Here is a 13426-nt window from a genome sequence, read left to right on the forward strand (position 1 = left end):
ACTTCACAAAATGTTTAATCTTAAATGATTTTCCTATTTAACTACGTGTTTTTTTGGACCTAATAGAGTTCGGAATTAAATCCTAACATGTTTACAAATGAACCCTTTATCAAAGTATAAACTAAACTCTTTACAAACATCTTGGCGTCCCAAGGTCATGGTACTGCGCACTGACCTCCCCCGAAACCCGCAACGCCCCGCTACAACACAGTATTCTGCCCAGCTAGCGTTGCCAGGCGTCCGGATAAAGCCGGACATAGGTAGGCTTTTTGATTGCGTGTCCGGCCAAAATAAACGATTGTCCGGCTTTTGTTAGGCTTTTTACATTTCCCAAACGAGAGTGTACCTATTAATACTGAGACAAAATCCTAAATAATACAGGCTTTCTGTTTGTAACATTAATTTACTTGATGTGCAAAAACGTCACTGGATGCGGGCGGTGAGATATCGCAATGGAGTCGCGACACATTTGCAATTAAAACCAATTTCATGTGATTATTTTAGCAGAATTTCGTAGTAGGTCAATGAACTTGTTGGTCATTTGGAAGTAATGCATATAGACAAAGTTTTTAACAATATAAGGTAGAGAACACAGTAAATGAATGGTATTTATATTGTTTCGATATAATTATTTGATTAAATAGCATAACTGGCGTTATCATATGAAATTAATAAAATAAAAATTGTAGAAAAAGTATAGTTTGTGAAACTTAAAAAAATATCAGATGTTTCTAACCGTGCTCTTCTAACTAACCAGTATTAAAACATTTGTAAAACAACTAAAAACATCCATTGCATCAATATTCAGAATAAATAAACAATGTAAATATGAAACAGCCGGCAATTTTTAGCGACGCCACCCAAATTTTTTGGATATAAAAACGAATGTGTCCTTTCAACGTTTTATTTATTTTGGCGACAGATGCACGTTGAAATAACCCAAGCAAATAGAGTGCATTATAACTCAGTTTTTCATTAAGACATTGGACTAATTATTGATAAGCGTAGCCTTTGGAATAAAAACAAAAAGTTTAGTACTTGCCCCTCCTCCCCTTGTTCTATCATCATCGACTGCCAACGCTTTTGATACAGACCACATACATACCCGCGAAAAACCCTCTTGTCAGTAGGGCAATAGACATTCCGCTATCATTCTTAATGTTAACCATAAACGAAATAGAGGATTAAAAAAGTGCAATCTCTATGGTTAATCAATTCCGTTTAGGCATAGAGTGATTGACAAAACAATGAACGAATTATAATCGTGCACCTCCCTCGTGTATGCACATGGCCTATTCGCTGCCTAGGACGAAAACATGGCTCTATTAGCATAGGCGGATGGTCCGTTAGGTCTATCTAGGCACGGGGCGACAACCTCACATTAAAGGAGGTTAGTGACGTCATCTGACAGTTATGCTCATTTCGTTTTTTATTGTCTATTGTACCTTGTTTTTTTTAGTCGACTTCAAAAAGAAGGAGGTTATCAATTCGACTGTATTTTTTTGTATTCTTTAATGTGGTTTATTCTTCGTTATATTTAACTTTTCTACATTAACTTGACATGCATGTGTTTCTTAAAAGTTATGTTACTATTATTTCACTTTTGAGCGTCAGATGTTATCCATAAAAACAGAAGATTACTTTTTCTAAAAATAAACTTTGAGACTTAAGTGAAGTGTCAAAAAAATAACATGCAGTTGACAGGTTCTAATAAAAACGTGGCTTGTAGTTATTTTAGGTTATACTTAGATGGACTGAAATAGATTTTTCTAAAGCATAAGACCAAAATGATTACAGTTAATAACTTTAAAAAAATATATTTTACATTACTTCAGTGTGAAACACTTGATGATAACCAAAAAAATAACAAAAAAAAGCTGTAGTCAAAATGTTGCCATATTAGAATTATGGAGTAAAAGAAAGAACATCTAATTCTAACCTAACATCAGTTATAAAAAAACACGGTCTAATAACGACAGACGACAAAATCCAATTATGTTTTTTTTTTTGGTTTCGGTAGCGATGAATGACGTTCTAAACTTAAACCTGTCAGAGTGGTGGCTGGGGGTGTCTGTGGCGTGATTTATTTGTAATGCAGCGGACTGTGTGTCAGGGTGTCAGTTTGTTTGTGTAGGCCGCAAGTCTACTAGTTCAAGTGCAATAGACTACGACAACTATGGAGTAGATTTTTTTTCTAAAACCAAATGACAGGACAATCAGAAAAGACTCGCAAAATACCCCTCCCCACCTCCGATCATGTTATAATCTAGCAGTACTTTGAAATTAAATCGAATAGAATGCAGTTGGCCCCGCAATCTAACAAAGTCTGTTTCGGCAAAGAAAGCGAATAAGAGATCGATAGGCAGATTTCAGCGGCTTTTCTGGCAAGGTGATGTGATTAAACGGCGTCAATCGGGCTCTATTATGGTTAGCGGTCGATTCAGTGTATCCTGTTGGCGGTCGTTTCAGACCTTTCGGCCCTTCGAATACGGTAACATAGGACGAGAGTGTTTGCACGAGCTCAACTACTTACCCACTTAAATCACGCGCAGCTGAACCTTGGCTATATCTTTTAAATCATCACATTAAAATCGTTTAATTAAAAATATATGATTTTTATAAACTCCATTCGTTCTCCTATTCCATGCCTTGCATTGTTTGCTAACTAACCGGGGATCATCTCGTTTACGTCCCGATACCAAACAAAAGGATTTCTTTACAATACGCCAACGCCGTAAATAGTCCGGCCCCATAAATAAATCGCGGCCGCTGACATGTCTAGCCGGCCTACACACTCAATAGCTAGAAGATTTTTTTTGAAAAAATAAAAAAAACTCTGCTATAATAGCTACTCTTTGTATTTCTGTTCTAAAGGAAACTACACACTAGAGATGAAATAATACACTTTGAAAATATGTATTAGGCGTAAAAGTATTAAAATATTTTGATACAAATTATTTTAGCAGATTGAAACTCAAAAACGTCTAATACACGTGTAACATTTGACCATACATTGACGCCAAAACCAGTGTACTTTAAGTGGCTAGTGTTGGACAATCGCTTGAGTGGGGTATGCTTTTTTATGGCTCTGTCACACGTTAACGTGTGGTGGAAGTGTTTGAGATTTATTTATAGAAACGATTGATGGAGTGATTTGTCTATAAAGCTAAAGATTACATCTTTCTAATACGAGTATTATAACTGCGAACGTTCACATGGATGAACGGTTATTTGTTTGAAGGTATCTCTGGAACAGCTTAATGGATCTTGATAATATTTAGCACAGATGTAGAACATAGTCTTGAAAACAGGCTCTTAAGTTTTTTTTTTTAATTCCGCGCGGACGGAGTCACGGGCGACAGCTAGTAATTAAATATATAATCTCGAAGATGAAGACTAGAAATAAAGACTATATTTAAGTAAAAAAAAATAATATTTTAATACCAATCACAGATAAAATAAAATTTTACATGCGATAATGCGATACTTATAGAATGAAGCAAAGAATCCCTAGAATACATAGAAAGTACCAGGCACTCATGAAATGCATGCAGCTTCGAAAACTACATTCTCTTGATAAGAACTGAAACCAATTTTTCAAATGGTACCAAAAGCATATGATTCAAGCTATAATAGACCTTATTCCATTACAATAAAGACATTAGCAATGTAAATGGCAGGAAAAGATTTGTTTGCTGACGTATTGACGAGCTCTTCTATTGTTTTCGTAGAGAACGGTTCAGCATTCTGAATGATGCTCAAAGCAACCCACTTCGTGTGCATACTGTGAATTGGTTCTGTTTCCATTTCTATACGTCGATACGATATATCATATTTATTAACTCATTAGAAATAATTAACTAGAATAGACTATAAGAGAGATTATAACTGTAATTGTTATTTTAAAAGTTTAGCTCGGGCAAGAAAGGCAACAATATTTCAAGCCTAAGCGGAGATCACAAATACCATATAGACTTAACGCCAGAATACTGAAACGTCACTTAAATATGTAGCAGCGTCTTAAATGAAAGACAAACATTAAGCGCTTGTTTTGCAGTCGATAGGCCGTCTTACGAAATGAATTAGTTATAAAAAAACGATCAAAAGTCTTTGATTATAAAAAGAAAGTGTCACTTAGATATAAATATTAATAACTTGTGATATTGAAAAGATTGAAAACGTATCCGATTGAAAGGTTCGAGATCAAAGCGACTTATGACGGAAGCGAATCTTGACAGGTTTCCCTCTAAGTCCCCTTTCCCTCACAAGCTTTTGTACTCTCATATGTCTATAACGTGTGTCTTTTTTAGGTTTACCTATTTATAGAAGTACTAAGTCAGTTTTTCTGTTTGATGTGACCTAAAGTTTTACGATAATTTCGAATAATTGTCTATTAAAGATCTTTTTTTATTACATTTTATTTTTATAGCAGATTATATATATATATTATATCTAGTCTTCTATGAAATAAGCTGAGACATTTAAATACAAGCTTCTCGAATTTACAATGTGACCTTGAACTCTCCGCCGTTCAAGTGCGAGGATATGCCAAAACAGAGGGGACCAACGAATTGGCTAATCGACCAATTGGCCACTCTTCCTCCATTCTTTGCGTCACTTACTAAATGATTTACGACGACACAGCAGGCAGAAGTGGCGCGTGTAAGTTATGTCGTTCTTTTACATAAAAAAAATTATTCGGCCTATTTTGAATCTAAATGTTTATTCGCATGTAATGAATAAAGTGAGGGGTAAAATTGGGACCAAAATAGTACACTAGTATGAATGAGACACCATACGAGGAATCAATCAATTTTTATAAGCGCCTGCTTGATTATGAAAACAATTTTACGTGTTTGAAATATAAATAGAAATGTTCAAGAGCATATTGTAGAATATCCTTAGTTTCTTGCACATTCTCATATAGTTATAGATTTCTAAGGTATTCTTCTCAAGCGAATACAAAATTAAAACTTCTTATTTTTATAATCATTGCATAAAACATATTAAAAAAAATATTCACCTTTACTTCATTACTTTCGCTTGTCGACTTAACTTGTAGAAATGTTTTTACACTGGCAATAATTTGAAAATGTCAGTTGTGTTGTGTAATGTCAATGTCAACCTGAACAAAGTTTCAAATTTTTAAATTTAATTTGTAACGTGTTTGTATTTCTGAATTGTTCTGAATAAATAAACACTAAGTTGTATTAAATGTTCAACAATGAATACCTTAAATGACATAACTGATAAGGAATTCATTCCTTTTTTGCACAGTTTGGGTGTAGAAACTTACAATAAGTCTTTTGAATGGATGCTTCAAGATCCCGATTTTGGTGGTGCCTTGAAGTGGCTTTACAGAAATTTAGATCACAATAATGCCTTGACCGCTCGTGAAGAATATAGGTCAGTATAATTGATTACTTAATTTTCATAAACATATTAAAATCTATTAATTTGTTCATTAACAATTTAGTAAAATACATTTATGTGAATTTTTAATAGATACAAGGAACTTGAAAAAAAGAAATGTCTATTGCCTATAGATGAGTTAGACACTGCTATTGCTTCGCTCCAAGAAGAATTCAAAGGCTTGTGTCTACCAGGAGACCAGGATGCTTTGGAGGACATGAAATTAGACATAAGTATGCACAATGATAGACTTGATATGTTAATGAAACATGAGGAAATAGTGAATGATTTAATTAAACAGAACCAGTAAGTAGAGTTCCATTTGGTATGTTTACTAATAAAATAAAACAGAATGTACTCTTTAAGTCAGTATATTAAAGTTAATAGCCATCTTTTAGATTGCAAAGACTCTTCCGGTCTTCTGTTTTCCTGGTAACAGTTTTAAGATTGGAAAGATTGGGACCACTCAACATGACAGCTGTTTGAATTGCTGCTATTGCAGCACTACATTGTCTACTGTTCTGCCCTCATGTGAAAATAGCAGTAAAGATTATCTGCCACTAATATATTTAAAAATTTCCAGCTTAATCAAAGATGAACTAGACATAGAGCTAACAAAATTAAGTGCAAAACAACATCAGTATGAAGATGATGAAAAAAGCTTGGGCGAGCAATGCATTGCTCTTGCTGAGGAAGTGGACAATATTGTTGATGATGTGTGTGATGTTATAGCTAACAATTTGAAAATGGCCAGTACTAATGATGAGGTAATTATAATAATATTAAAAAGAATTCACAAAAACTTTTATGTGCCAGTGAATTTTTGCTCTAGCAATATACATAGGTAACTCAACTAAAATTTATGACCTGCAGATCAACTCACAATTCACATATGTGAAGCAGATCAGTGAATGTTGTTTCTCTGATCTGCTTGAGTTATAATTTACGTTTTGAAATGCAAGTCATTGCAAAAATTGTTTTTTTTATTAAATGTCTAGTTTATGAATTAAAATAATCTCCCTGGCTCTTTCTCTTTCACATGGGACCGGAAAACAAGGTTTTATAAACTTTAACATTTTGGCTAAGTTTTTACGGCCGGCCGCCTGCCTGTCACCAACCCTAATTGGGAAAATAAAAAAATAATGTAAAGGTAAAATAAGACTCTATCATCCCATAAACAATTATTATATCCATGTCTAAGATATCCTGTCAGGATTAAAATAATTTCTTTTAGCCAAGAAAAAAAAAAATTGTGTTTATGAACAAATTTTTTAATTTTTTTCCAGGAAATGACAAGTAAGTTCTTTGCTTTTGGTCCATTTGATGCGTACAAACAGTGTCAATCATTGTACATGTCACACTTTGACCTTTACGTCTCCATACGACTGACCAACAAACATCCTGATAGAACTTCTGATCAGGATTTGCAAAGGATATTAAATGAGGCTGCAAATATGGAGGAAAGGTTGGTGCATATTTTATAGTACATATTTACCATCTTATATATAAAATTCTAGTGTAACTGTCAGTTAGCATACTCCTTCAAAACGGCTTGATCGATTTTTATGAAATTTTAAATGCATTTTCAGTAGGTCTGAGAATTTTGCTACTGTCTTTTTTGTACACTTAAGTGATAAGGGTTGTTAATTTGGCATAGTTGTAGAATATAGTCTGGAAGAACACATAGGCTACTTATTACTTTTTTTAATACCGTGCGGACGGAGTCGCAGGCGACTGTTAGTAAAGTATAAAGAGTATAACGTGATTCGTTTTAATTTCAGACTTTCAGATGCATTATGTACATACATTTCAACCAAAGCTGAGTTGTGCGGAGAACAAGCCAAGTTGGCACTTGTTAACAATTACACCGTTCATCCTAACAGAGTATCGTAAGTATAAAATAAACTGTAAAACATTTACTGTTTATGCCATTTTTCATCTTTCTTTGCCATGTTTAAAATACAGAAATTACGGTTTAGTTCATCACGTGTTTTAACAATTTGACCTCCGGTGATTGATGTGGACGTCAAAATAGTTATAAAAGAGTTAATTTTACCCCTTAAACATATAACCAAAACTGCTTCTGGTGTATTTTGTGATTTATTTGTTCAATATGCCATTTTTGAAGCTTATGTACAATTTCAATAATCATGTTTTCTGATCACATCTAATGTCAGTAGGAGATAAGAGTTGACATATGTTTAAGCTAAAATGTAATTGAAACTGTCTAAGTTTTTTTTTATTATTAGGCTCTATAAATCGGTTATATCAACATCAAAAAGAATGACAGAATTAAGTCGTAATAAGTGATAGACGCCAGCAACAACAACATCCGTTGCACAAATTGTCCTCGCTCAGTGAAATACCACAACTGTACAGAAGACAGTCGTCAAGTGGAAGTAATTCCAAGTACAGTCTGATGAGTGTGGTCTCAAAGGCCTAATTTTAGTCCTCTTTCCCTTCCCATTCATTTACCTTTTCTTACAAGGAAGGGATGGGAAGGAGAAGGGAATTTGATGAAGGAGGTGAATTTTAAATATTCTCTTTTTGTGCGTCATTCGTCGATTGAGGATAGACACATCTGCGATTACGGATGTCTATGACCAGCGGTTGCTTCGCCATTTCGGCGATGTTCTTTACATAGCGGTCAGCTGGAATTTACTGTTTTGATCACGATAACTGACATGTCGAATTAATTTGAGAATTATCTTTTTTTTTTCAATATTTCAGTGGCTGTTTACTAGAAGTGCAAAGCGCATTAGAAATCTTGCAGCAAGAGGAGAATATTTTAGATCAACAGTTGCAGGATGCTATACTAAAGTTTGTGTCATCTCGGACCAACTTAGCTGTAGAGACAGCCGCAAGGAGTGCACTTAGTATTAGAAAGTTAGTATTTCTGTTAATTTTTCTAGATATTAGAGTTATTTCATACTAGGATTTGTTTATTATAGTTAAGTAATGCTTAGGGACAATTTCTAACATGTTTCTCAATAAGGGGCTCTTGGAATTATCAACTAATTATGCAATATGGGACTCCCTTAATTAATAAAGATTGTGAAAAATATATACAAAACAGAACTGGCTTAGTTACTAATTGATGTTTTTTTTTTTGCCACACTTAACAGTGGTAGAACACAACAACATTTGAAGTACGAGTGTGCTTTGCCCGGAGCAATACCACGACCACACAGAACACTTCAAGTGAATACATTCTGATAGTATCTGAATTGAGGCCTAATTATAGTTGTCTTCCCATTCCTCCCCTTTTTTGTAAGAGATTAGAGGGAATTTGGATTTGTCGAAGGAGAGGAGACGGAAATTTCTCTATCTGTGCCTCAAATTTATGTGGCTGCTTACTCTCTCTTTTTCTTTCTCGATTCTCTGATTTATTTACTTTGAATGCTGTAGTTAAATTATCTTTTCAGACAAGTCCACAGTGACTTAGAGTTTCTATTAGAATGCAGTCAACAAGCGCTGTGTGTAGACAAGTTGGTGTACAGTGCGCTGCGAGCAGAGCTCTGCTCGGTAGAGGAGCTCTTACACTTTGCCTCTCAAATGAGGTTATATCTTGTCAATGATAGTGAAGCTATTTCTAGTAGGATTGTAAGTGTATTTTATTTATTTATTTTCTAGTTTTGTTTAAGGTTGTCAAAGTTTATTTTATTTAATATTTCCGATTATTTTTTATTTAATTTTTTTTATTTATGAATTGATTGAGGTGTAATATACACTATATTTTAAGTGGAAATTACTACAATATTTAAGTGAAAACCGCATCTGAATAGCTTAAGACGTTTCTGAGACTAGCGCGCACAAAATCACAGACATCCCGACAGACAAAAAGTCTTCTAAAGTTTTGTCTTCTATAGTCCTAAAAAGACCTGTAATAATCTACATATATTAATAAAATTGGAGTGTCTATATGTAATATATAAATTATAAAAAAATCGCACATCATCTTTTTGCATTGCTCAAAAAAAAACTTTATTTTTTATTTTTGTTTTCTATCTGTATGTCCGCAAGGTTGCGTTTGTCCCGGATAGTCTTTGGAACGGCTGGACCAATTTTCATGGCTTTTAACAGGAAGGTAGCTGATGCACGCGAGCATTTTATAGCCTATTTTTTTTAATTCTGTACCAACGAAGTCGCGGGCGAGCGCTAGTTTTTCATAAATATTATCTTTCTGTACGACACCTGTATTCATTAAAGGTATGTCTCTGCTATCTTTTATCTAGCAAATGTCAATAGACAGTCTCATTTCACTAAAACAGCGAAATGTCCGTATGATATTTGACGTTCAAAGTGACAATTGAGTAAGCTGTCATTCGCTAAAAGAGCGAAATCACAGCATGCTATATTATATAAGCAAATAAGTAAAAAATTACCTTATTCCAGGAATCAATGAACGAGATCTGTAGTCAACAATTACTAAAGCAACAACGATTACAATCAAACATTTTACAACAGACTTTAAGTACATTGTTACATACAGACAGCAATGATTTAGTACAACTAGTTAGAGCACATAATGATCTGAGGCACAATATACAAGTTCTGAATGAGCAAGTGATTGAAGACTTTAGGAATAAGGAAATTGCTATCACAGTATAGTAAGTTGTTTTTTATATTAATTTATTTTTATTTTTTTAATGTATAATATTGCACGAATTGTCCTCGTTCAGTGAAATACCACGATCTTACAGAAGACAGTCGTCAAGTGGAAGTAATTCCAACTACAGTCTGATGAGTGTGGTGCCAGAGGTCTGATTTTAGTCCTCTTCCCCTTCCCACACTTTTCTTATAAGGAAAGGATGGGAACGGGAGGTGGATTTTATGAAGGAGATGCATAGGAAGGTTAAATATTTTGTGCGTCTCCTCCTTCGTTGATTGAGGGTAGGCTACGCATCTGCAATTGTGAATGTCTATGAGAAGCAGTCGCTTCGCCATTTTGGCGAATTTATGATCGCTTGTTTGTTTACCACTTTGTAATAAAAAATAAATAATAATAAATAGGCGATTCCAATAGTTGAGCTTATTTCAGAGTTCGTGTTTAAATAAATAATATTAATATTTTACTGTTTGTTTATAAAGTTTTAGGTTTTTGTTTCACTGTCTGATAATGTTTTTTATAGTCTATGGATTTTTGTGTTTAAATTTATGATACAAACATGTCTATGTTTAATAAGTCTGTGGTTACAGCTTTATAAATATAAAATTGTTTAGATAGGTTTGTTGTAATTTTATTATATCTATCTGTGTCGTTTTAAAAGACTATAAATAAAAATCAGGCATAAATTTCGTATAAATATAAATTATAACTGAAAATGTACTTAACACTTTCAATGCTACCGAAGGCAAGTTCACTTTAATATGAAAATCATATCATTAAACGTGTTAAATTTATCTTATTTATTCAGTTCAGCGTCAAATTTACCAATCCGCGAGTACCTACACGATGGCAGTAGCCGGAAGGTGCGCAGGCGCAGCTCAGCCGCCGCTCAGCTGCTGCATCATCTCATGGAACTGATGGCAGTTGTTGATGATAAGGTGTTATCAGCTAGCGGGAGATTCGCTACTGTCAAGGTATTTGTGACCATTAAAAAAACATTACTCCGTATGTTTGTTCTCGTGTAGGTTTATATAATTCCAGTTGCATTCCAGTTACGATCGCTGGATAGGAATAATGTAAACTGGATATTACAATATGACTGTTGTGATATTTGTATCAGATATACATAACACAAGACAAGTACAAAATATTTGGAAACTAGCTTTTACCCGCGACTCCGTCCGCGCGGAATAAAAAAAATAGAAAAGGGGTAAAAATTATCCTATGTTCTTTTCCTGGTTCTAAGCTACCTGCCCACCAATTTTCAGTCAAATCGATTCAGCCGTTCTTGAGTTATAAATAGTGTAACTAACACGACTTTCTTTTATATATATACAGTCAAAATCTGTTATAACGACATCGAAGGGACTACTCATATTGAGTCGTAAAAACCGATAGTTGTAACAACCGGTGACAGGTATTAATAGGAAAGATATGTAATAACATTCAGCCAGGACCTTTGATTTTGGTCAATTTAACCGGTATGTTGCTCTAAACGATGTCGCTATAAACGGTTTTGACTGTAGATAGATTATCAACAAAACAAACTATCAATATACTATCTTGAGTAATCCAAAACTCTTAATAGTAATTAAAACCACAAAAATACAAGAAAAACACATTACACTACAAAGAAAGAGATATAAAAAAAAATTGTTTTTCTGAAAAAAATTCTCTGAAAAATTCCATTTGAATTCCATTAAATATATTTGATTTTGTCCTATTAGACAAATTATATTTTATAACTTCTATTTTCTTCGGATTCATTGATTTTTTCAACCTTCATATATAATTTTTTTTATTATGGTTTTCAGAAAGAGGATAAGTACAACTTGCGTAAGTTCTGGCAGTGGTTCTTGATGGATCAGGCGAAGCTGCTTTCCACGTTGAGAGCTGCTCAACCACGAGGACACTTGTCCTGACATATCTAATGTATATTATATATTAAATTATGTATCACAAATAAATAAAAAAAACAATAATATTACAAAAAACATGTATTTCTTAACAATATATAGGTTATTTATATAATTATAAAATAAATAGGTACTAATAATGATCACAATGTTTGCAGTCAGCACCAAGTTTCCTTATATGTGAAGGAAATTCATCATCAGGCTTAAAAGAATAACATTTCTTTATCTTTTGAAAAACAAATAACTAGTTTATTAACACATTAAGTGCTAACAACTTACAGCACTTAGTACTTTGATAATCGTAGTATTGAAAGTGTTGAATGATTATATTTTTCATCTCTGCCTATATCAGTTTTACAAGTCGTTATAGTTTTGGATCATTCCCACGTAGGATGTGGTATTTTCCTAATGAGTGTTTCTTCAGGTGATATATGTATTGGATTGTTGAAGTCCAACTCTATATTGTCAGGTATAGTGTCATAGTAAACTATATGTTGATCAGTTTTACCTGGAAATATATAAAGTTATGCTTTAATCTAATATATAAAATTCTCGTGTCACAGTTTTCGTTCCCGTACTCCTCCGAAACGGCTTGACCGATTCTCATGAAATTTTGTGAGCATATTCAGTAGGTCTGAGAATCGGACAACATCTATTTTTCATACCCACCCATTTTTTAACTGCGCGCGGACGGAGTCGCGGGCGACAGCTAGTATGTTGTATATCTTACTAATAAATGCGAATGTTTAGATGGATGGATGTTGGAAGGTATCTCCAGAACGTCTCAACGGATCTTGATGTAATTTGGTACAGATGTAAATAGTCTGGAAGAAAATATAGGCTACATATTAGTTGTTTTTTTTTTTAATTTAGGACGGCGTCGCGGACGACAGCTAGTAAATAAATATTTCTGTGTCATGTAATTTGAAAGTAAAATTAAACATCAACCCAACTATAGCTAAATATTGATTGGTAATATTTTTTCCACTGGTAAGATTACAATTTTTACAGATTCAAGTTAAACAGCATTTTGTAAATAAATTAATGTTTTTTTTTTTTTCAATATCTTTGCGGCTCGGAACATCGCACAAGTATATATATATATATATATATATATATATATATATATAGCGACTTGTGCGATGTATATGTTATATAATTTTGTGGGACATACTTCTATTTTAGGTTTTTATTGTATTGTAAATATATATATATATATATATCGACGCTGGAAAGCATAAACGCTGTAACCCTTTAAATCGCGAATATATTTTTCACACGTTAATAATTTCAACCATTATCAAACGATAATGATTTTATTATAGGTTAGCACAAACTACACAACATTGCTAAATACCGCATGCTTGTAGGCGTATCAGCTCACGAGTTATGATTATTTGGCTCTCCTGTAAAGTTCATACTTTCGGAGTTACAGCGTTTACGCTTTCCAGCGTCGATATATATATTACCACAAAACAACATTAAAAAT

General features: G+C 33.5%; 2 protein-coding genes across 2 annotated transcripts in view; one reads left to right on the plus strand and one right to left on the minus strand.

Annotated features, from left to right (window-relative positions):
• Nucleotides 1–5188: 5188 nt before the first annotated feature.
• LOC106716474 (augmin complex subunit dgt3) lies at nt 5189–11977 on the plus strand. Its single transcript, XM_045681569.1, has 10 exons — nt 5189–5406; nt 5506–5718; nt 5996–6179; nt 6699–6877; nt 7194–7301; nt 8143–8298; nt 8838–9015; nt 9808–10022; nt 10830–10995; nt 11836–11977. The coding sequence occupies exons 1-10, from the start codon at nt 5225–5227 to the stop codon at nt 11941–11943; spliced, it is 1689 nt and encodes a 562-aa protein (XP_045537525.1). The 5' UTR covers nt 5189–5224; the 3' UTR covers nt 11944–11977.
• Nucleotides 11978–12047: 70 nt separating this feature from the next.
• Nucleotides 12048–13426, minus strand: part of LOC106716606 (A disintegrin and metalloproteinase with thrombospondin motifs 18) — a 30928-nt gene continuing 29549 nt past the window's right edge. Inside the window, exon 18 of the mRNA XM_045681503.1 lies at nt 12048–12445. Coding sequence (XP_045537459.1) covers nt 12315–12445 — 131 coding nt within the window. The 3' untranslated portion in view covers nt 12048–12314. The remainder of the gene's footprint in view (nt 12446–13426) is intronic.

Source organism: Papilio machaon, chromosome 16, assembly GCF_912999745.1.
Source record: "Papilio machaon chromosome 16, ilPapMach1.1, whole genome shotgun sequence".
NCBI lineage: Eukaryota > Metazoa > Arthropoda > Insecta > Lepidoptera > Papilionidae > Papilio > Papilio machaon.